This window comes from Plecotus auritus (assembly GCF_963455305.1).
Source record: "Plecotus auritus genome assembly, chromosome: X".
Classification (NCBI taxonomy): Eukaryota; Metazoa; Chordata; class Mammalia; order Chiroptera; family Vespertilionidae; genus Plecotus; species Plecotus auritus.
Genome location: NC_137784.1, coordinates 137,939,772 through 137,965,076, shown reverse-complemented (window position 1 = coordinate 137,965,076; position 25,305 = coordinate 137,939,772). Strand labels below are relative to the sequence as shown.

The window sequence follows — 25,305 nt, the reverse complement described above, 5'->3', positions numbered from 1 at the left end:
CAGGTCCTTTATCTCCTTGGTTAAATTTTTTCCTAGGTATCTTAATTTTTTTATTGCAATGGTAAATGGGATTGCTTTTTAAATTTCTCTTTCTGAGAGTTCATTATCGGTGTATAAAAATGCCATAGATTTCTGGGTGTTAATTTCGTATCCTGCTACATTGCCCAATTTATTTATTAATTCTAGTTGTGGTGTGTTGTGTTTTTTTTTTTATGGAGTCTTTAGGGTTTTCTATGTACAATATCATGTCATATGCAAATAATGACAATTTTACTTCTTCTTTTCCAATTTGGATGCTTTTCATTTCTTCTTCTTGTCTGATTGTTATGGCTAGCACTTCCAGTACTATGTCGAACAGGAGTGGTGAAATTGGGCATCTCTGTCTTGTTCCTGTTCCTAGGGGAAATGGATTTAGTTTTTGCCCATTGAGTATGATATTGGCTGTAGGTTTGTCATATAAGGCTTTTATTATGTTGAGGTATGATCCCTCTATTCCCACTTTGCTGAGAGTTTTTATTAAAAAAAAGGTATTGAATTTTTGTCAAATGCCTTTTCTGCATCAGTTGATATGATTATGTGATTTTTGTCTCTCATTTTTTATGTGATGTATCACGTTTATTGATTTGTGGATATTGTACCAGCCTTGCATCCCTGGAATAAATCCACTTGGTCATGGTGTATGATCTTTGTAATGTAATGTATTGCTGCATCCTATTTGCTAGAATTATGTTGAGGATTTTACCATCTATGTTCATCTGGGACATTGGCCTGTAGTTCTCTTTCTTTGTAGTGTCTTTTTTTAAAAAATATTTTTACTTATTTCAGAGAGAAAGGAGAAGGAGAGAGAGAGAGAGAGAGAGAGAGAGAGAGAGAGAGAGAGAGAGAGAGAGAGAGAAACATCAGTATGAGAGAAAATCATTGATTGGTTGCTTCCTGCACACCCCCTACTGGGCATCGAGCCTGCAACCGGGCATGTGCCCTTGACCGGAATCAAACCCGGGACCTTTCAGTCCACAGGCCAATAGATGCTCTATCCACTGAGCCAAATCGGCAAGGGTTCTTTGTAGTGTCTTTATCTGGTTTTGGAATTAGGATAATGCTGGCCTCATAAAAACAGCTTAGAAGTGTTCCTTCCACTTTGATTTTTTCTAATAGTGTGAGGAGGATAAGTGTTAGTTGCTCATTGAAGGTTTGGTGAAACTCCCCTGTGAACCCGTTCAGACCAGGCCTTTTGTTTGCTGGGAGTTTTTTCCTTACTGCTTCTATTTCATCAGTTGTTATTGGCCTATCCAGGTTTTCTGATTTTTCCTGATTCAGTTTTGGAAAATTTTATTTTTCTAGGAATTTTTCCATTTCATCCACATTGTCCAGCTTGTTGGCAAATAGTTGTTCATAGTGTTTTCTTAAAAAAATTTTAAATTTATTTCAGAGAGAAAGGGAAAGGGAGAGAGAGAGAGATAGAAACATCAATGATGAGAGACAATCATTGATCAGCTGCCGCCTGCATGCCCTCTCAATGGGGACTGAGCTGTAACCGTGCATGTGCCCTTGACTGAAATCGAACCTGGGCCCTTCAGTCCACAGGCTGACGCTCTATCCACTGAGCCAAACCAGCTAGAGCCATCATATTTTCTTACAATCCTTTGTATTTCTGTGGTGTCAGTGGTTTCTTCCCTTTCACTTCTGATTTTATTTGGGTCCTCTCTCTTTGTTTCTTGATGAGTCTGACTAATGGTTCATCAAATTTGTTTAACCTTTAAAAGAACTAGCTCTTGGTTTCATTGACTTTTTGTATCATATTTTAGGCTCTATGTCATTTATTTCTGCTCTAATCTTTATTATTTACTTTCTTCTACTTACTGTGGGCTTTTCTTGTTATCTTTCTAATTCTTTTAGTTGTAGGATTAAATAGTTCATGATTATTTTTTCTTGTTTTTTTGAGGTCGGCCTGTAGTGCAATGAATTTCCCTCTCAGGATTGCTTTTGCTATATCCCAGAAATTTGGGGCTGTTGTTTGTTAATTTTCATGAAGTTTTTTATTTCTTTCTTGACCTCATTGGTAACCCATTCATTGCTTAATAACATGCTATTTAGCCTCCATGTGTTTGAATGTTTTTGAGTGTTTTTACTGTAGTTGATTTATAATTTCATTTCATTGTTATCTAATTTCAATATTGATATGATTTCAATCTTCTTAAACTTGTATAGACTTTTTTTGTGCTCTAACATGTTGTCTATCTTTGAAAATGTCCCATGTGTTCTTGAGAAGAATGTATATTCTACAGCTTTGAGGTAAAATGTTCTATAAATGACAACTAAATCTATCTGATCCAGTGTGTCATTTATAGTTTCCTTGTTATACTTATTTTTTTATTTCAGATTTTCAGTTTTGTTACTGGGTAGCTTTTTAAAAAACTTTATTGTTGAGATTATTACAGATCCCTCTTTTTATCCTCCACAGACCCCCTCCACCAGGGTTGTGCCTCACCCCAGGCCTTCACCACCCTATTGTCTGTGTCAATAGGTAATGCATATATGCATGTAAGATCTTTGTTTAATCTCTTCCCACCTCCCCATTCCCCCTTCCCTCTGAGAATTGTCATTCTGTTCCATTTCCATGCCTCTTATTTTATTGACCAGTTTATTCTGTTCATTAGATTTATTTTGATTTTTCCTTTATTTTGATTTTTAGATTCAATTGTTGATAGGTATGTATATGTTGCTATTTTGTTGTTCATATTTTTTATCTTTTTCTTCTTCTTCCTCTTAAAGAATACCCTTCAATATTTCATATTAGGAAATTAGAAGCAAGATTTGTGTGGTAATTATGTTACCGCAAAAAAATTACATGTCCAAATACTATATATAATTTCCTATATAATAAAGAGGGAATATGCAAATTGACTGTCACTCCACCACAAAGATGGCAGTGCCCACAGCAGAAGTGGTGGCTTCTGTAACACAAGATGGTGGTGCCCACAGTAGAGGTGGGGTTTCCGTAACACAAGATGGCTGCACCCACAGTGGAGGCCGAGTTCCCCTAACAAGCCTTAACAAGCAATCAGCAGGGACCTGAGGCCGCACCCCTCCCCCACCCCCATGGGGCTTGGCAGGGGACCTCAGGCTGTGCCCTACACCTTGGAGTCAGGCTGGGGGAAATCAGGCCATGCCCCCCCACCTGGCAGGGCTTGACGGGAGACCGCAGGCCATGCCCCCAACCCAATGGGGCTTGTTGGGGAACCTCAGGCTGCTCCCCCTGCCCTGGCGCCAGGCCGGGGGATCTCAGGCTGAACCCCCACCCAGCAGGACTTGATGGGGGACCTCAAGATGTGCCCTCCCACCCCAGTGCTGGGCTGGGGGACCTCAAGCTGCTCCTCTCGCCCTGGGCCAGGAGACCTCAGACCATACCCACTGCCCAGTAGGTCTTGACGGGGGACCTGAGGCTGCACCCCCTCCTGGTGGGGCTTGATAGGAGACCTGTGGTTGTGCCCCCCCTCCAAGAGCCAGGCTGGGGGACCTGAGGCTGGGCCCCCCACCCAGCCGGGCTTGACAGGGGACCTCAAGGCACGCCCTGTGCCCTGGCCTGGGCTGGGGGACTTCAGGCCATGCCCCCTGCCCCAGTGCCGGGTGAGAGGACCTGAGGCTGTGCCCTCCGCCCGGCGGGGCTTGACAAAGGTGGGACTGGCTGGGTCTAGATCTAGCCCAATGGGAGGGCTGGCTGGGTCTGGGTCTTGCACAATTTTGAGCTTCACGTGGGTAGGCAGGGATTTGACTCTGGGTCCCACAGCACACCCCAGACTCTGACAGGAGGAAGATTTACATTTTACTAATTTTCTTTCATCTCTGACACTTCTATTATAGAGAAAGGGCAAATAGCAATAAAAATATTTCCTCTAATTAATCCCCTTTTAATGTGCATGAATTTCATGCACTTGGCCACTAATAGTATTATATTTAAAACAAATCAAAATTATTAAAATATAATACTATTGCTACTACTATTATTATTAATGTTAAAAGATAATAAAATAACAATAAAAGATAAAGAATTGTGTCTGATATTGAAAATTGATGAATAAATCACGATGTGGTTTATGTTGAATGTCAACAAAAACAACCAAATCCAAGCTCGACAATGACAGATTGAAACACATGTGTGCGATAGGCACCAGCGAGAGTTTTATATGTATAGCACATGCGTAAGTAAACATTTATTTTTAAATTGCCAGTGTGCGTCATATGTACCGCACATACATAAATAAATATTCATTTTTTAATTTAATGACTTTTATAAATATTTTAAAAATATAGAAAATTAAACATTATATAATTTAGCCTATCTAATAAAAGAGTAATATGCAAATTGACCATCACTCCAACACACAAGATGGCCAGCAGGGGAGAGAAGTTGGGGGGGACCAGGCCTGCAGGGGAGGGCAGTTGGGGGGACCAGGCCTGCAGGGGAGGACAGTTGGGGAGGACCAGGCCTGCAGGAGAGGGAAGTTGGGGGTGACCAGGCCTGCAGGAAAGGGGAGTTGGGGGCAACCGGGCCTGCAGGGAAGGGTAGTTAGGGGGACCCAGGCCTGCAGGGGAGAACAGTTGGGGGGACCAGGCCTGCAGGGAAGGGCAGTTAGGGGTGACCAGGCCTGCAGGGGAGAGAAGTTAGGGGCGATGAGGCTGGCAGGGGAGGGCAGTTAGGGGTGACCGGGTCGGCAGGGGAAGGCAGTTAAGGGCAATCAGGCTGGCAAGGGAGCAGTTAGGCATCAATCAGGCTGGCAGGGGAGTGGTTAGGGGGTGATCAGGCTGGCAGGCAGAAGTGGTTAGGGGCAATCAGGAAGGCAGGCAGGCAAGCAGTTGGGAGCCAGCAGTCCTGGATTGTGAGAGGGATGTCCAACTGCCCGTTTAGGCCTGATCCCAGTGGGATCAGGCCTAAACGGGCAGTTGGACATCCCTCAAGGGGTCCCATATTGGAGTGGGTGCAGGGATACCCCCCGCCATGCACAAATTTCGTGCACCAGGCCTCTAGTTTAGAAATATTATCAAATATTAACTTTGACTGTTTAGATTGAATTGTAAATGTGTTTGGCCATGTTTTGTGCTGTTAAGATGCTTGTCATTTGTCAATTCCATACACTTTTCATTTGTTTTATTTGAAGCATCACAATTTGATGTTTATTTAATAATGTGACAATGTCACCCTGTACCATTAATAAGCATATTGGTATCAAATAGTATTGATCTTTTCAATCAGATTGCCAAAAATTGTAAGTGAAAACATCCAATGCATTGACAGACAGGTGACGTTTCTATAGTAAACTAACAAATATTTGTGTGACTTCACACTTATATTCTCCTCTCTTTCACATCTATAGCATAAAGCATGCCATCCTTTATGGCGGTCGGTCCTTTATGCTGGTCGGTTGGATGGACGCATGGTCAGTCACTTAGCCTTTTATATCCTATACTAGTGGCCCTGTGCATGAAATTCATCACATTAAAAGGGGATTAATTAGAGGAAATATTTTAATATTGATATTTGCCCTTTCTCTATAATAGTGTCAGAGATGAAAGAAAATTAGTAAAATGTATATGAAAATCTTCCTCCTGTCAGAGTCTGGGGTGTGCTGTGGGACCCAGAGTCAAGTTCCCACCCACCCATGTGTGCCTCAAAATCGCATGAGACCCAGACCCGGCCAGCCCCCGCCATTGGGCTAGATCCAGACCTGGCTGGTCCCACCCTTGTTAAGCCCTGCTGGGCAGGGAGGTGCAGCCTTGGGTCCCCTGTCAAGGCCCACTGGGTGGGGGCACAGCCTGAGGTCTTCTGGCCCACCACGGGGGCAGGAGGGTGCACCTTAAGGTCCCCTGTCAAGCCCTGCTGGGCAGGGTGTGTGGCTTGAGGTCCCCCATCCTGGCACCAGGGTATGGGGCATGGCCTGAGGTCCCCCAGCCTGGCACTGGGGTGGGGGGTGCGGCCTGAGCTCCCTGGCCTGGGGCCAGGGCAGGGGGAGCAGCCTGAGGTCCCCTGGCCCAGCACTGGGGCGGGGGTCATACCTTGAGGCCTCCTGTCAAGCCCTGCCAGGTGGGGGGCGCAGCATCAGGTTCTCCGACCTGGCGCCAGGGTGAGGGGCACAGCCTCAGGTCCCCTGTCAAGCCCTGCCAGGTGGGGGGCATGGTCTGAGGTCCCCTGTCAAGCTCCACAGGGGCTGGGGGAGGGGCACAGCCTCAGGTCCATGCTGATTGTTCATTAAGGCTCCTTATGGGAACTTGGCGTACGCTGTGGGTGCAGCCATGTTGTGTTATGGAAACCCCTGCCTCCGCTGTGGGTGCTGCCATCTTTGTGGTGGAGTGACGGTCAATTTGCATATTCCCTCTTTGTTATATAGGATAATAAAAGGCTAATATGCAAATAGACTAAACGGTGGAACAACCTGAACAACCAAACAACCAGTCACTATGACATGCACTGACCACCAGGAGGTGTGTGTGGAACATGGAGGGCATTGGCTGTGGCGGGATGGTGAAGCAGGTGAGCGGGGGCACCAGACCAAGGCAGGGCACTGGTCATTGTCATCAGGGCAAGCCTCTGGTGGTTACTGAAAATTCTTTGCTCCCACATGTCGCAGTCCCATCCAGAGCTCGCACCTGCTCCCGGCGCTGGCCCCACTCACACCTACTGCCAGCACTGGCTCCACTTGCACCACAGCCAGTGCCAAAGCCACTGCTCACACCTGCTTCCAGTGCCTGATGCTGGTCCTGATCACTCTGCACCATCAGCAGGTATGAGCGGTGGCTGCCGTCCCTGATTGCCCCTGAGGGCTTCTCCACCTGCCCCTCCTCCTGAGGGGCGATTGGGACAGCAGCCGCTGCTTGCACCTGCTGATGGTGCCGGCCCCACTCACACCCGCTGCTGGCGCTAGCCCCAATTGCTCCGTGCCGTCAGCGGGTGCAAGCGGTGCAGGCACCGTCAGCACATGGGAGTGGCAGCAGAGGGAGTGGGGCTGCCAGCAGACAGGGAACCCGGGGCCACAGCGGGAGGGGCAAGGTAGGGGTGCAGAGGATGGGCTGAGACCCGCCTCTCTGCCTACCTCAGCTTCATGGCCCACAGTTCCTTTCAAAGTGCACAAGTTCTTGCACTGGGCCCCTAGTATATAGATAATACTGGTTTGCTAAGGATGAACTCCTTTAGCTTTTTCTTGTCTGTGAAGCTTTTTATCTGACCTTCAACTCTAAATGATAGCTTTTCTGGGTAGAGTAATCTTGGTTGTAGGTCCTTGCTATTCATCACTTTGAATATTTCTTGCCACTTCCGTCTGGCCTGCATAGTTTCTGTTGAGAAATGAGCTGACAGTCGTATGGGTGCTCCCCTGTAGGTAATTAACTGTTTTTCTCTTGCTGCTTTTAATATTCTCTCTTTGTCTTTTGCTCTTGGCATTTTAATTATGATGTGTCGTGGTGTGGTCCTCTTTGGATGCCTTTTGTTTGGGGTTCTGTGTGCTTCCTGGACTTGTAAGTCTATTTCTTTCACCAGGTGGGAGAAGTTTTCTGTCATTATTTCTTCAAGTAGGTTTTCAGTATCTTGCTCTCTCTCTTCTTCTGGCACCCCCATAATTCTGATGTTGGTACGCTTGAAGTTGTTCCAGAGGCTCCTTACACTAACTTCATATTTTTGGATTCTTTTTTCTTTTTGCTTTTCCGGTTGAGTGTTTTTTGCTTCTTTGTATTTCAAATCTTTGACTTGATTCTTGCGATCCTCTAGTCTGCTGTTGGATCTCTGTATATTATTTTTTATTTCACTCAGTGTATGCTTAATTTCTAGTTGGTCCTTTTCCCTTTTTTTTTTTTTTTTTGCATTCTCACTAAGATTCTTGAAAGTCTCACTAACTCCCTTGGAGGTTTATAGAAGGTTCTTGAGTAAGCTTATAACAGTGATTTTGAACTCTATATCCAGTATTTTGCTTTCTTCCATTTATGACATGTTTCTTTGTCTCCACATTTTAGCTACTCCCCTGTGTGTGTATCTGTGTATTGAAAGTGAGCTACTATGTCTCCTTGAGTTGACAGAGTGGCCTTGTGTAGTAGGTGTCCTATAAGGTCCAGTGGCTGAGCCTCCCCAATCACCTGAGGTGGACACTCTTGATGCACCCCTTTGTGGGCTGTGTGCAAAGTCTTGTTTTAGTTGAACCTTGATTGTTGTTGGTGTCACTGGGAGGAATTGACCTCCAGGCCAATTGGCTGTGAGGACCAGCTGGGGCTACAGTGGGAGAGCTGCTGTGCAGGAGAAACCCCCTATAGTGCAGGACTTGCTTCAGTGGGGCTTTGGTGCTCACTGAGTCTGCCCCTTGAGTGTGTCGCTTATGGATGTGTAGAGTTGTAATCTGGTATGGTCTGACTACTGGGCACACTGGCTCTTGTGTCTACAGGGAGTGCAAAGTCAGTCACTGCCTGGGGCCACCCAGCAGGAGCTACAGAGAGATCTGCAGATTCCTCCTCTTTGTATCAGGTTTGGAAGTGCCCAGACGAGGCCCATCTGTGAAGCAAGGCAAGCTGGTGCTGGTGCTGGGTCTTGGGCCTTTTATTGATAAGTTTGTGGCTCCCTGACCCAGCTGCAGCTTGTTTGACAGATATTATCCTGAGCAAGGACAGGCCATTCATATGCAAAATCCACTGCCCACAGGTTGGGTGGGTCTGCAAATTGGATGGGGCGGGGTCTCAGGGAGTAACCTGGGCAGAGCAAACAGAAAAGCCCTGCAACCCAGAAGGTCTCAGCATTGGAACAATCACCCCTGCAAGCACCTCCATCTGGGAGAAAGCTGCCTCCAAGTTCCTGCCCCAATTCCAGACAATCCAGTTCCTCCTTGGATGTGTTTGTGTCCCTCAGATCCTTGCCCTGGCGCTGGAGCTTAGAGGAAGCAGAACTTGTAAGTTCAGTTTGTATGCTGGCCTTTTAAGTAGAGCAGCTGGGTCTCTAGTAGCCTCTATCCTCACTGGTTTTTACAGCTCGTAGTTACAGTGACTTCTTTTCCCAGCTCTGGGGTCCTGGGCTGGGTGTCTGGTGTGGGGCTGGGACCCCTTGCCCCTCTGGGCAGCCTCCACAGAGATGATCTCCCTCGGATTAAAAAAGTGGCACATGTGGGTGCCGGAACAGCCCATCCCACGCCTCTACACCTCCTACCAGTCTCTGTGTGCTTTCTTCTTTACTTTTCTAGTTGTTTGACTTCCATTCAGCCAGCTTTATAGCAGTTAGAAATTATGATTATTCTGTATTTTAGCTGTAATTTTTATTTGGTTGTGGGAGGCAGCATGGGGCTTGCCTGTGCTGCCATCTTGTTCTCCTCCTTGTTAAGTTTTTGTCTGGAAGATTTATCCAGTGAAGTCAGCAGGGTTTTAAAGTCCCCTGCTATGATTGTGTTGATGTCAATTTCTCCCTTAAAGTCCTCTAGAAGTGTTTTTCTTAATATATTTAGGTGCTACCATATTGGATGCATATATGTTTCTCAGGGTTACAAGCTCTTGCTGGATCTATCCCATTATTGTTATGTAGTGACCTTTATTGTCTCTTGTGATGGCCTTCATTTTGAAGTGTATTTTGTCAAGTATGAGTATTGCTACCCCAATTTTTTTTTCATTTTCATTTGCATAGACAATTTTTTTCCTCCCTTCACTCTCATCCTATGTGAGTCACTTATGGATGTGTAGAGTTGTAATCTGGTATGGTCTGATACTGACCACTGGGTACACTGGCTCTTGGGTATCCAGGGAGTGCGGAGTCAGCCACTACCTGGGGCCACCCAGAAGGAGCTACAGAGAGATCTGCAGATTCCTCCTCTTTGTAACAGATTTGGAAGTGCCCAGATGAGGCCCAGCTGTGAAGCAAGGCAGGCTGGTGCTGGTGCCGGGTCTTGGGCCTTTTATTGATAGGTTTGGGGCTCCCTGACCCAGCTGCAGTCTGTTTGAGAGATTTTACCCTGAGCAAGGACAGGAGATTCATATGCAAAAGCTGCTACACGCAGCTTGGGTGGGGTTGTAAATTGGATGAGGTGGGGTCTTAGGGAATCACCAGGGTGGAGCAAACAGAAATGAGTGCCAGTCAGCCCTGTGACTGGGGAGATCTCTTGTAGACAGCATATAATTGCGTCATGTTTTTTACCCATTCAGCTACCCTATGTTTTTTTTATTGGAGCATTTAACCCATTTACATTTAAGGTTATTATTTATAGGTACTTATTTATTGCCATTTTAATTGTGTATGCCTATTTCTCTCTCTCTCCATTTCTTCTTCTCATTACAGCAGTCCCTTTAGCATTTCTTGCAGTGCTGGTTTGGTGATGATGTACTCCTTTAGTCTTTTTTTTTTCTTTGTCTGATAAGCTCTTTATTTCACCATGTATTTTGAATCATAGCCTTGCTGGGTATAATAATATCGGTTTCAGATCCTTGCTTTTCATTATATTGAATATTCATGTCATTCCCTTCTGGCCTGTAGAGTTTCTGATGAGAAACCATCTGAAAGCCGTACAGTAACTCCTTTGTAGGTAACAAATTGCTTTTCTCTTGCTGTCTTTAAGATTCTTTGTCTTCAAATTTTGGCATTTTAATTATGTTCTGTCTGAGTGTGGGCTTGTTTGGGTTCTTCTTGCTTGGGACTCTCTGTGCCTCCTGACCTAGTGTGACTTTTTCCTTCACCAGGTTAGGGAAGTTTTCTGCCATTATTTCTTCAAACATGTTCTCTACCCTTGCTCACTTTCTTCCCCTTCTGGCACTCCTATTATGCAAATAATGTTATGTTTCATGTTGTCCCACAGCTCCCTTAACCTCTTCTTCAATTATTATTTTTAATTGTTTTTCTTTTTGGCTCTTTGATTGAGTGATTTTCTCTACCCTGTCTTGTAATTCAATGAACCAATCCTCAGCTTCCCCTAATCTGCTGTGTCTTTTTTTCACTGTGTTCTTTATTAGTGCTATTTCATTGTTTATTTCTGACTGGTCTTTTTTTTCATAGTTACTATATCTTTACTCATGCTGTTGAGCATCTTTGCTATCATTATTTTGAATTCTATAGATTAGAAATTTCTTATATCCATTTAGTTTAGCTATTCTTCTAGAGATTTCTCTTGTTCTTTCATTTAGGGTTTTTTTTACTCCCATTTTGGCTGCCTGTTTTGGTTTGTGTCTATGCATTAGGTCAGTGGTTGGCAAACTGCGTAAGGCATTACCCTTACCCAGAAGTTTTGACTTCAGGTTAAAGACATTAGTACATTATTAAAATGTTTTTTAAGTGTTTTTCCCTAAGGCAGTGGTCGGCAAACTCATTAGTCAACAGAGCGGCAAACCACGGCTCGAGAGCCACATGTGGCTCTCAAGCTGCAGTTTGCTGACCTCTGCATTAGGTAGATCTGCTACTACTCCAAATCTCTAGTGAAGGATAATGTCCAGTGCTGTTTGTGACTGGCCCTGAGTACCATGTTTGGAGCTATCAGAAATGCACAACTTGTGGCTCCCTCTGGTTGGGCTGGGTGCCTTTGGAAAGGACAAAGATGTGCACCAGGGTCTGTTTTTCCTACCCCTGGGTCCAGAACGAGATCAGGCAAACACTCAACTCATCCAGAAATTCACCTCTGCCTGCAGTCTGATTGTTATTCTCAGCCTCTTAATGAACCTCAGGCTATAGACCACAGCAAAGTGTAGACTGAACAGGGTGGCACAGGAGGTTTTCCAACAGGGAAGGGAAATTGCTTCACCCCTGGGAAAAAGGTGCCTGGATAGTAAAGGTCTGCCTGAGAAAGATTTCCTCTGCAGTATGGGTGAATGACTCAGCACATGAAATGGGAGTGGCTGCCTTTCAAGCTCTAACCCCAGAGTCCTCAGCCATGAATTCTCCTGGCACAACTCTAGTCCACTCTGCCCTCCCTATGCCAGAGCCCAAGGTGAATGGCTGCACATGAAATTTTATGCTTTTTGCCCTTTAAGAGGGTGCCTGCATTACCAGCCATATCTCCCTGGCAAACAGCAACCCCACTGATTTTTCACAACCACATATTATGTGGGCACCATTCTCAGTTCTGGTGCTCTGGGCTGGGGAGTCCAGCTTGGGGTTTAGACCCCATATTTGTCAGTGGGAACCCCCCACAGCTGAGATATCCTTCCAGAACTTCAGCTGCTGTCTATGGGAACCCAGCCTGCCCTCTTTTGCCTCTGCATTTCTACCAGTCTCTATGTGGTCTCCACTTTCCATTTTTGGTTATAAGGGTTCTCTCCAGCTAGTCTTCAGTTGATTATTCAGGGTGTATATTCTATATTTTATTTGTAATTCCAGTTTGGTACTGGGAGAGCATCAGTGTAACTTCCAGTTAACCCACTGCCATTTTGGAACCCTTCACACCACATTTTGTTTTAATTCCACAATTTTTATCTCATGTATCTTTTTATTTACCGTATCTCTTTTTGTTATATTTTTATTATTTATATATTTTTTTCCTTTTAAAAAATCTTTATTTTTGAGATTATTACAGATGTCCTTCTTTTCCCCCCCATTACCTCCTCCACCTGGTTCCCACCCCACCCCAGACCTTTGCCACCCTATTGTTTGTGTCAATAGCTATTGCATATATGCATATAAAATATTTGTTTAATCTTTCTGCCCCCCTACTCCCTTCCCTCTGAGAATCCTCATTCCCTTCCATTTCCATGCCTCTTATTCTATTTTATTCACCAGTTTATTCTGTTCATTAGATTTATTATTCCTTTATTTTGATTTTTAGATTTAATTGTTGATAGGTATATATTTGTTGCCATTTTGTTGTTTATATTTTTTATCTTTTTCTTCTTCTTCCTCTTTTTAAAGAATACCCATCAACATTTCATATAATACTGGTTTGGCAGTGATGAACTTCTTTAGCTTTTCCTTGTCTGTGAAACTTTTTATCTGACCTTCAATTCTAAATGATAGCTTTGCTGGGTAGAGTACCCTTGGTTGTAGGTCCTTGCTATTCATCAATTTGAATATTTCTTGCCACTCTATTCTGGCCTGCATAGTTTCTGTTGAGAAATCATCTGATAATTATAATTGTATGGACACTCCCTTGTAGGTAACTAACTACTTTTCTCTTTCTGCTTTTAAGATTCTCTCTTTGTCTTTAGCCCTTAGCATTTTAATTATGATGTGTCTTGGTGTGGTCTTCTTTAGGTTCCTCTTGTTTGGGACTCTCTGTGCTTCCTGGAATTGTAAGTCTATTTCTTTCACCAGGTAGGGGAAGTTTTCTGTCATCATTTCTTCAAATAGGTTTTCAATATCTTGCTCTCTCTCTTCTTCTGGCACCCCCATAATGTGGATGTTGGTATGCTTGAAGTTGTCCCACAGGCTCCTTACACTATTTTCACATTTTTGGATTCTATTTTCTTTTTGCTCTTCTGGTTGGGTGTTTTGTTTTGCTGTTGTTGTTGTTGTTTTGTATATGTGTGTGTGTGTGTGTGTGTGTGTGTGTGTGTGTGTGTTCTTTTTTTGCTTCCTCCTATTTCAAATCATTGATTTGACTCTCAGAATCCTCTACCCTTGCATCCCTGTCTATTATTCTTTATTTCAGTCAGTGTATGATTAATTTCTGACTGGTTCTTTTCCATTTTTTTTTTTGGGGGGGGGGCGGTTTCCAGAAGATTGTTGAGTAACCTTATAACCATGGTTTTGAACTCTATATGCAGTAGTTTGCTTTCTTCCATTTCTTTCATTTGTGACATGTTTCTTTGACTCTGCATTTTGGCTACTTCTCTGTGTTTGTTTCTATGTATTGAGTAGAGCTGCTATATCTCCTTGAGTTGATAGAGTGGCCTTGTGTAATACATGGTCTATAGGGCCCAGTGGCTGAGCCTCCCCAGTCACTTGAGCTGGGCACTCTAGTTGCATCCATTTGTGGGCTGTGAGCACAGTCTTGTAGTTGAGACTTGATTGCTGTTGGTGTCACTGGGAGGAATTGACCTCCAGGCCAATTGGCTGTGAGGACCAGCTGTGACTATAGTGGGAAATCTGCTGTGCAGGAGAAACCCCCTATAGTGCAGGACTTGCTTCAGTGGGGCTTTGCTCACTGAGTCTGCCCCTTGAGTGTGTCGCTTATGGATATGAAGAGTTGTAATCTGGTATGGTCTGATACTGGCCACTGGGAACACTGGCTCTTGGGTCTCCAGGGAGGTGCAAAGTCAGCCATTGCCTGGGGACACACAGCAGGAGCTACAGAAAGTTCTGCAGATCCCTCCTCTTTGTATCAGGTTTGGAAGTGCCCAGATGAGGCTCAGCTATAAAGCAAGGCAGGCTGGTGCTGGTGCCGGGTCTTGGACCTTTTATTGATAGGTTTGTGGCTCCCTGACCCAGCTGCAGCTTGTTTGACAGATTTTAGCCTGAGCAAGGACAGGTCATTCATATGCAAAATCCACTGCCCACAGGTTGGGTGGGCCTGCAAATTGGATGACGCGTTGTCTTAGGGCAGTGGTTGGCAAACTGCAGCTTGTGAGCCACATGCGGCTCTTTGGCCTCTTGAGTGTGGCTCTTCCACAAAATACCACGGCCTGGGCGAGTCTATTTTGAAGAAGTGGCCATAGAAGAAGTTTAAGTTTAAAAAATTTGGCTCTCAAAAGAAATTTCAATCATTATACTGTTGATATTTGGCTCTGTTGACTAATGAGTTTGCTGACCACTGTCTTAGGGAATCACCAGGGTGGAGCAAACAGAAATGGCTGCCAGTCCGCCCTGAGACCAGGGTGGTCTCAGCATAGGAACAATGATCTCTGCAAGCACCTCCATCTGGGAGGAAGCCACCCACGTGTTACTGCCTTGTTGCCAGACAATCCATTTCCTCCTTGGATGTGTCTGTGTCCCCCAGACCATTGCTTTGGTGCTGGAGTTCAGAGGAAGCAGGAGCTTGTAAGTTCAGTTCATGTGCTGGCCTTTTAAGAGGAACAGCTGGGTCTCCAGCAGCCTCTGTGTCACTGAGCCCCAATCCGCACTGGTTTTTACAGCTCATGGTTTTTACTGCCCATAGCAACTTCTTTTCCCAGCTCTGGGACCCTGGGCTCAGGGTCTGGTGTGGGGCTGGGACCCCTTGCTCCTCTGGGTGGCCTCCACAGAGACATATCCCTTCGATTAAAAACGCAGCACACATGGGTGCCGGATCAGTCCATTCTGCTCCTCTGCACCTCCTATAAGTCTCAGTGTGCTTTCTTATTTATTTCTCTAGTTGTAGGACTTCCATTCAGCCAGCTTTCCAGGGGGTCTGGATGATGGTTCTTCTATATTTTAGTTGTAATTTTGATGTGGTTGTGGGAGGTGGCGAGTACAAGCATTTATCTATGCTGCCATCTTTCAAATCTATTTTTTTTTTTAGTTTTTATTTTTTAAAGTTGTTGACAGTATTACAGATGTATCCCATTTTCTCCCTTTTGCCCCCTTCATCCAACCCCCACCCCAGCCCATGTCTTCCACATGCTGTCTCAAAGAGAATATATTTTTAATTTTTACAGAAAGACTGGACTTCTCAGACTGTTCCCTCTTCCTGTGCCCTGAGGGTGATAGGTGGTTTATAACTCTTTCTCCATTGGTTACAGTTCTGTGTAACCTATGAGCAATAGGCCCTACTGGTCATCATATCCAGGTGATCTACAGGTGTCTCCTGGGGGCAGCCACAAAAATCAGGGCACCCAATGCAGGTACAAGTCCCTTCCAGGTGGTGCTTGTGAGCTGGATCAAAGCAGAGGGAGAGCACAAAGATGGTACCCATCTGCTGGACCTAGGCAGAGGAAACTAGAACCTTCTAAGAAGATGCTTATAGTTTGGTTTCTTCTTGTCTAGAATAATCAGTTTGAAAGTAGCCTCTAAAAGACTAGAAAGTCTAGATCAGGCTTTCTCAATGCTGGCACTATTGATACTTTGGGCCAGACAGTACTTTGTGCTGCCCTGTGCATTGGAGGTTTAGCAGAATTCCAGGCCTCTGCTCATTAGAAGCCTGAAGCACACCCTTTTTCCCTGTTTGTAACAATCAAAAATCTCTCTAAGACATTGTTTTATGTCTTTGGGGGGGCCAAAATCACACCCAGTTTAGAATCTCTAACTTAGAGATATGTTAGTGTTGTAGTTAAGAGCAAGGTTTTTACAGAATTATGTATCAATCAAGAGTATTTTGCTTATTGGCTGCATGACCTTGGGCAAATCACTTCATTTTTCTGAACCTCATTTTCTTCATCTGTAAATGAGGACAATGAGGCCTTGTTTAGGGTTGTTGTAAGGATTAAATGAGATCATGTGTATAAAACTCTCAATACATAGTAGAAATAAGGATGTGTTATTATTAACCTTTACTAATTAACAAAGATCACAAGTTTCTACGAAATATTGAATGAGGAATGGAGAAGGTTTTTTTTAAAAGTAGAATCAGAACTTAATTTTTATTTGCCCAGACTGTCATAAGAGTATTAAGCTTTTCCCTAGTAGCTTTTCCCTCTTGCTAGTGGGCCTCACCAATTAAGAACCATAAAAGATGAGAGTCTTAAATATTTTTCTTAGAGACTCCATAGCCAAATCTGGAAAGGCAGGATACTGAGCTCGATACTCTGGAACCTGCATAATCTACTTAGATGTAACAGTCTCTGAGAGTTCTATCTATGTGTAGGCACAGTCAACCCTCAATCCACCCCTTCTCTACAAGTCAAGTTCTCTAAGTATCAAGGAGATGAGAAGAGTCTTACCGTAGAATTACACCAGAGACATCGGAAATCTTGAAGTCTTTGATTACTGCCACAGTTTTCATGACATACTGCACATTGAGAACTAACAGATATATTCCCTTCTACCCATTGATGGGGCATAGTTTCCTGAAGGGAAAAGAGACAAGAAGTAGAATTTAGGGATATAAGGAGAGAAAGAGTGAGCTGGAATAACTGTACCATCCCATGGAGGACATTAGGTAATTGCAAGGAAGTTCCTCCTGGTCCTGCCCTCCCCACTCCAATGCTAGTGAGCAAGGACAGGTAGTTGTGGTGGGCCTTAATCATTCTAGAATGTTTGGATCATGAGCCTGGGGAAGAAGCTTACTTGGATTGTCTGAAGATAGGAAGAAATCTTCCTTCCCCTATGTGTTCTGACTGAAGGGGAGGTAGAAAAGAGTGCCTGAGAGAATGGCTGGTACTCACTATTTCATCTGCAGGTATGAGGAGGTCATCAGTGATGGACAAGGTATTCCACTTACAATCTTTGCTTGCTCTTAAAGCACATAATCTGTGAGACTTCACTTTGCATACTGTGAAAAGGAGGAAGAAAAAAGATGGATGTAAATCTGGTAATAATGAAGAGTCTAATTCCCTTCCCTAAGCTTCTCTGAAAGTTAGAACCTATATGCATCTAAATAGTCCTGATGCAATTTCATAGGCCCATTTTCCATATGATTCAGTTCCTTTTTATTCTTACTGAATTGTAATTCTCTGCTGTCTGATTTGAATGGAAATCAATGATAAGAATCGGGTGATTTATGTTTTTCCAACCCTTTTGACCATATTGTTTGATCTTCCCAGACCCAGCCCTCCATTTTGATTCATGAGAATTCCCTCTCATGCAAGATTCTTCCCATCTCCTTTCCTCATTCTGTTAAGTGTCAGAGTTAACCTTACACTAGAGTCAGTGACATAGTGTGAGTCAGTGATACTAAAGTCACATGAGCAATGGTAAGATATGTACACATATAATACCTTAATAAAAATTTGAAAAAAAAAATAAAGTCACATGAGCTCTTTCACTTCTATCTCTATCTACTTAACTCCATTTTCTAAAGAAATCAGAAATGTACCTTCACAGGTGATAACATTTCTAGATAAGGCAGGAATGCTCTCCCGGCAAACATTGCAGTGTTGGGTCCGAGGGCTGTGGCTAGAATACCAATAGTGCATTCCAATAAGGTAAGGGTTGTTTTCTGCTGTCGGTATCTAAAATAAATCAGAGATAATAGAGAATTAATCACAGAGACAAATTAGGTAAGGCTAGAAAATCTGCTGCTAAGGCTTCAATGCCCAGAGCATGTGAAGAGGAAGAATGAATGTTGGAGTCATTACCTAACAAATATCTCACCCCTGTTCCCCCTACACACACACACACACACACACACACACACACACACACACACACACACACTGATTTTAAAAAGGGAAAAGAATAGGGGGTAAATCCTGGAATAGGAGTTAAAGGCAGAAGTAATGATCTTTATAGTGCTTGGCCAAATGATCTTTATGGTGCATTGGTTTACTTTAAGCAAAAGTAGTTCTTTTAGCCTTGGCCTTGACTCTCTGAGTAGTCAGTAAAAGGAGGTAGTGAATTGGAAATTCAGTGATATCCAGGTCCTCTGGCCAAGCTAAAAAAGAAGGAGGCAAGGTTCTGATTCTGTGCTTGTCAGGCTTTACCTACATCCTGGAAATATATATTCCCCTTCCTAGCCCCACTGCTGCCAGGTGAGCAGAGTAGTGCATTGCCTGGTCAACAGTTTCATCTCAAGGGCTTTTTGCCCAAGCATTTTTTTTTTCTAAATGCCATGCTCTGACTGCCTATAGTAGTTTCCTGGTTAATCAATTTAATCCATTTAAACTTCATTCAACAAATATTTACTGAGTGATTATTATGTGTTTAGCACTTTTCAAAGCATTGGGGGATATAGTGATAAATAAGATAAAGACTTTGCCCTCATGGAATGACACTACATTCAGTGTCCTCTTTCACGGTATTGAATTTGACATTTACTGTTAACCTGCCTATAAATTCTGCATTTATCACAGCCTGACTCTCATGACTGTGGGACAGGCACAGGGTATACCACCAACTAGTTTTGGAATTTAAAGGATAAGGGAAGAGGTAGGCATAAAAAACTCCCGTTTGTTCTAGGTGTGCATTCTATAGGACTCTTCTTATTCTCTAATTCTTATAAATGTCTGACTTTTCCTTCTCTGACTTCCTCTGGAATGTAGACATAGGCTTACATGTTCAGTTTTTTATTCTTGACACTAGAGGCCTGGTGCACAAAATTCGTGCACTGGGGGGGGGGTGTCCCTCAGCCCAGCCTGTACCCTCTCCAATCTGGGACCCCTTGGGGGATGTGGGATCGGGCCTAAACTGGCAGTCAGACATCCCTCTCACAATCCGGGACTGCTGGCTCCTAAATGCTTGCCTGCCAGCCTGATCTCCCCCTAACCTCTCCCCTGCCAGCTTGATTAACACCTAACTGCTCCCCTGCCCTCCCCTGCCAGCCTAATATTGCCCCCAACTGCCCTCCTCTGCCAGCCAATTTGGTTCTGATTGGTTGGTTTCTATGCCAGTCAGTGTCAAAAGCTCCACCTCCTAGGCAGCCATTGGCTCCTGGCACTTCACCCAGATTTGGTTCTGATTGGTCAGTTTCTATGCCAATTAGCATCTCTGGGCCTATAAACAGGGCCTGATCAGAAAGGAGGGGCTAATCAGCAGCCCTGGTGGAGGCCTGGAGAGAAATGGAGGCGAGGCTGCTGGCCAGGCCCAGAAAGAAAGAGAGAGGCAAGTGGTGATCAACAGCTGCCACAGAGACTATGGATCAGACTCTGCTTCTCTCTTCAGGCCTCTCCCCAGGCCTGATTCGCAGCCCCATCAGCAGTCAGTGCTGGGTTGCCACGGCAACCCAGTGCTGACTGCAGGACTGACTTCCGGTTAGTCAAGCCTCCAGTCGTTGTGGATGTGATGGACCCAGGGTTTTTATATAATTAGGATTATAATGGGTTGGGTGTGCAAAGGCATGACAATACTTTAAAAAGAACTATACACTGAGTGGCCAGATTATTATGATCTCTGAATGCATAATAATCTGGCCACTCAGTGTATATACTATCGAATAAAAGGCTAATATACAAATTGTCCCCTTGAACAGGAGTTTGACTAGCAGGCAGGCCGGCCAACTGCCCATGTCCCCTCCCCCTGGCCAGGCTGGCCAGACCCCACCCATGCACGAATTCATGCACCGGGCCTCTAATATATATATATATATATATATATATATATATATATATATATATATATATATATATATACTGAGTGGCTAGATTATTATGTGTTTAGAGATCATAATAATCTGGCCACTAAGTGTATATTCTCCTTGATACCAGCTGATAGTAATTTGTTCATTAGAGAGATAGCTCATGCTATTAAGGGCTCCTGTGCATTAAGTGTTTAAACTTGATCAGTTTAGCCATCTAAAACATAGCCTGTACAGGGCACTCTAATCCCTCCTTCCTCCTTCTGGTATGCTGGCTATATATTAAACTGTTGCTTGGTTGATCAGAAAGCTTATGAAAAGGAAAGGTACTTTGATGAGCTAAAGGTGATTGTAATGTTCATTGCATGCTGAGACCCTGACAGTGTTTCAAAATAATAAGAGGGTGGAGAGTCCTGAGGCAGTGACATAGTCTTGGATTTGGCACTCTGAGCTCCCAGCAACTTTCTATTTCCTAAACTACTAGATTATAACTCTATTAAGTACCTTCCTTTTTTTCTATCTCCTTACCTCCCCCAATAATTAGGGCCTACTTTGCATCATTAAAGATACAGAGATGAATGAGCCACAAGGAGCTTATAGTCTATTGGAGGAGACAGCTTCCTAAACAGATCATTCAAGTAGAGTTAAAAGTGAGTTCTCCTAGAATGTGCAAGGTTTTACAGGGAAAATGGAAGAAATGCAGAGCTCTGCCTGGGTAGAATATTGAAATTCGTTGTCTCATTAGTTACAGAATATAAAAGAATATGTAAAATGGACATTGTTTCAATTTAGCAGTTGAGGAGATGGGACTTATATTCCTTATGTGCATCCTATTCCATAAGGAAACTTGGTTGCATCCAACTTTGGATGAGTTTGTGTTGCATGTAAGGTGTCTTTACAGATGTAATTAACTTAAGAAGAGGTCATAATAGATTTTATTGGGCCCTAATCCAATAACTGGTGTTCTTATAAGAAGAGGGAAATCTGGACATAGACACAGGGGGGAACATCATCTTACCTAATAATAGACAGACATGTAAATTGACCGTACCTCCACTACGCCACCAGCCAATCAGGAGTGATATGCAAATTAACCCAACAAAGATGGTGGTTAATTTGCATACACAGGCGCTGAGTGACGGGGGCGGGTGGGACGCTTGCATCGTCACCATGGCGATGACGCAGGTGTTCTGCCCCACCCCCTGGTCTCTCAGAGCCTCTGGGCTGGAGTGGAAAGAGGCGGCTCCCAGAGCAGAAAGAGGCAGCTTCAGGGCCTGAGCAGAAAGGGGCTGGACCAGAGTGGAAAGGCAGTGCCGGCAGCCAGGGAAAGGAAAGCCCATTCTAGCACGAATCTTCGTGCATTGGGCTTCTAGTGTAATAATAGAGGCAGAGATTGGATGTGTCTACAAGTCAAGGAATACCAAGGACTGCCTACAATCACCAGAAGCTAAAAAGAGGCAAAGAAAGATCACCTCCTAGAGCAGTGGTTCTCAACCTTTCTAATGCCGCAACCCTTTAATACAGTTCCTCATGTTGTGGTGACCCCCAGCCATAAAATTATTTTCGTTGCTACCTCATAACTGTAATTTGGCTACTGTTATGAATTGCAATGTAAATATCTGTGTTTTCCGATGGTCTTAGGCAACCCTGCTAGTGGCTCTCAACCTGTGGGTCGCGACCCACAGGTTGAGAGCGGCTGCTGTAGAGCCTAAGACCATTGGAAAACACAGATATTTACATTACGATTCATTAACAGTAGCAAAATTACAGTATGTCATTACATGCATTTCTGATAGTTGACACAGATTAAAAATGCATTTGAATGCAGATAATAAACTGTCATGTATACAGAATATTTGGCCTTTAATAGGGTGACCATATAATCTAAATTAGGACACTTTAAGAGTAAAATGGGGAGCTAAAAGTAATTATGCTGGGACAACAAGCATGAACTGTGTTCATCCTGAGGAAACCACTAGCCATGGAGACACTATGCATGAGCTAGAGAGTCATTTAGCCAATTTGAATCTATTTGTTTATCTATACAATCAAGTTGTCTGGCTTGTACCACTTAGTTGCCCATCAGACTACCCCATAATCACAAGAAGTGGGGACTAGAAAAGAAAAGGAAGATAATTAATTAGGAAGAATTTAAGATGTCCTTCCAAGAGCATGGATTAAGAGTTAGGAGATCTAAAAACTCAATTCTGCTATATAAACTGTGATCTCAGGCAAGGCAACTGAACTTTGAGGTTCAGTTTTCTCATCTACGTAATGAAACATAGAATAATAAGCTTTTCAAGTTTATTTATTTTTTAAATATATTTTAATGATTTCAGACAGGAAGGGAGAGAGAGAAAGACACATTAATGATGAGAGAGAATCACTGATCGGCTGCCTCCTGCATGCCCCCCTACTGGGGATTGAGCCAAAAATCCGGGCATGTGCCCTGATTGGGAATGGAACTATGATCTCCTGGTTCATAGGTTGATGCTCAACCACTGAGCCTTGCCGGCTGGGCTTTTTTTTTTTTTTTTTTTTAAGGAGTAGTTTTATTAAAGCCATGGACAGTACTTAGGGTAGAAGTAGCAACAGGAGAGTCTAGGTGGGGCTGCTTTGGCTTTCTAGAAATGTTATGGGAAAGAAGTGAGCCAAGTCAGGGTTGCTGTCAGTCCTCTGGAAAGTCAGAGAAAAGGTGGCCTTGGAGATAAGTTCAGAGGTTAGCCTGGGAGGACCTGCTGTTGCCCATTCCTCCCCTGGTTGCTAGTCTCACGGGGATCACTTAGAAGGGCAGCTTTTCAAGTTTAAAGGAATATTGGAGTTCATCTAGTCTTTTTTTTAAGTGACTTTTTAAAAAATTGAGGGATATTTGACAATTAAAAAGTGTGTAGCCCTAGCTGGTTTGGCTCAATGGATAGAGTGTTGGCCTGTGGAATTAAGGGTACCAGGTTTGATTCCAGTCAAGGACACATGCCCGGGTTGCAGGTTCGATCCCCAGTAGGGGGCATGCAGGAGGCAGCCAATCAATTATTCTCTCTCATTGTTGATGTTTCTGTCTCTATTTCCCTCTCCCTTTCTCTCTGAAATAAATAAAAATATATTTTTTAAAAAGTGTATATATTCAATTTAATTTGATGATATGGTATACATATATATTGGGAAATAATCACCACAATCAATCTAATTAACATATTCATTACTTCTGATAGTTACCAAATTTTTCCTTCTTTTTTGTGTTGAAAGAACTTAAAATCTTTCTTAGCACATTTTAGTGTATAGTAAATTATTGTTACCTATAGTAACATTGCTGTATGATAGGTCTCCAGAATTTATTCATCCTGCATAAGAAACTTTGTATCCCTTACCTATGTCTTCCTATTCTCTCTTTCCTCAGCACTTGGTAACTATCATTCTACACTCTGCTTCTATGCTATTGCAATATTGTTTTGATTACTATAGCTTTGTAATACATTTTGTTATCAGGAAATGTGGTGCCTCTAACTTTGTTCTTCTCTCTCAAGATTGCTTTGGCTATTTGGAGTCTTTTGAGGTTCCATATGAATTTTAGATTTTTTCTAAATTTCTGTAGGAATGCCATTGGGATTTTGATTGGGATTACAATGAATCTGTGGGTCACTTTGGGTAGTATGGACATTTTAACAATAATAATTGTTACAATTCATAAACATTTGATATCTATTTATTTATCTATGTCTTTTTTAATTTCCTTCATCAATGCTTTATCATTTTTAGTGTACAAGTCTTTCACCTCTTTTGTTAAATGCCGGAAACCAATCATTGTCCCACTAATAGAAAGATGTGGACAGGAAACCGGGAAGGCTGGTCAACAACCTTAATTGTTTTAATCACTCACTGTTTAGTTGAAACATTGTTAGCTGAAGCAGCCTCCACCTCTCTTTCTCCTATGTAAATTTCTGTTATTGGAGTTTCCTGCCTAAAGGTTATGGGCCTATCCCATAGTCTCAATAAAAGGGATGGCAAGGCCAGAGCAGGGGGTAGTCCTCCCACTAGAGGTGGGCTCCCGCCTGGCCCCCAATATTCCCAAATTAATACTTTTCCAAGTCTCTTTTCATTTGTGTGCGGCCTTCTCCAGAACCAGAACCCTGAACCGGAACCCTGAACCACACGGGACATGAAAGGGGTTCCTACAGTTAAATTTATTTCTGTTTTTCATACTTTTTGTTATTATGAATAGAGCTGTTTTCTTAATTTCCCTTATTTGTGTATAGAAACCTGATTGATTTTTGTATGTTGATTTTTTAAATGAATTAGTTTGTTCTAAACATTATTTTATTGATTCTTCAGGTTTTCCTACGTATATGATCATGTCCTTTGCAAATGGAATCTAACTTCTTCCTTTCTAATTTGGGTGCCTTTATTTCTTTTTCTTGCTATTTTCTCAGGCTAAGATTTGTAGTTACTAGGTTGAAAAGAAGTGGTTAGAGTAGGAATCCTTGACTTGTACCAGATCTTAGAGGGCAAGCTTTCAGTCTTCCCCCATCTATATATATAAAAGGCTAAGCAACCATCTGACTGTCTGACCAGTAGCTATGATGCACACTGACCACCAGGGGGAAGATGCTCAACGCAGGAGCTGCCAAGCTGTGGTGACTTGGCAGTGGCATTTCTCAAGTGACATACCCTGGAACCAGAGAGGGGGGAGCCTGATTCTGGGGTGTGTCATCCAAGAACCACCCTCCCCCATTCTGGGACCCCTAGTGTCAGAGAGCTGGTTTTGGCCTGATCCCTACAGGCCAGGCAGAGGGACTCTACCTGCCGGAGGGACCCCGCTCACTCCACAGATGCCCTTCGAGCCCCGGTGCCGCCCCAGGTGCGGCAGGCCAGGGAGGGACTGCAGGAGGTTTGCTCCAAGGTGTGTTTGTCCTGTCTCACCCAGTCCCACTCCGCTGGCCACCTTCTAATTAATTTCCTTTCAATGTGCATGAATCTGTGCACCGTGGCACTAGTTGATTATAATGCTAGCTATGGGCTTTTAAAAAATGTAAGTTTTTATTGATTTTTATAGAGAGGAAGGGGGAGGGATAGAAACAGAAACATTGATGAGAGAGAAACATCACCGATTGATCAGCTGCCTCCTGCACATCCCCTACTGGAGATTGAGCCCGCAACCTGTGCCCCAACCCAGAATCCAACCAGTGACTTCTTGGTTCCTGGGTTGAAACTCAATCACTGAGCCACACTGCCCAGGCAGCTATGGGCTTTTTATATATGGCCTTTGTTGTATTGAAATAAGATTCTTTTATACCTA

At 43.5% G+C, this 25,305-nt stretch overlaps 1 protein-coding gene across 1 annotated transcript in view; it reads right to left on the bottom strand.

The window, feature by feature from the left end:
- Positions 1-25,305, bottom strand: part of DGKK (diacylglycerol kinase kappa) — a gene marked incomplete at both ends in the record, with an annotated part of 151,189 nt that overhangs the window by 56,981 nt on the left and 68,903 nt on the right. Inside the window, 3 exons of the mRNA XM_080652379.1 lie at positions 16,726-16,848; positions 17,170-17,276; positions 17,820-17,955. Of these exons, the coding sequence (XP_080508505.1) occupies positions 16,726-16,848; positions 17,170-17,276; positions 17,820-17,955 (366 nt within the window). The remainder of the gene's footprint in view (positions 1-16,725; positions 16,849-17,169; positions 17,277-17,819; positions 17,956-25,305) is intronic.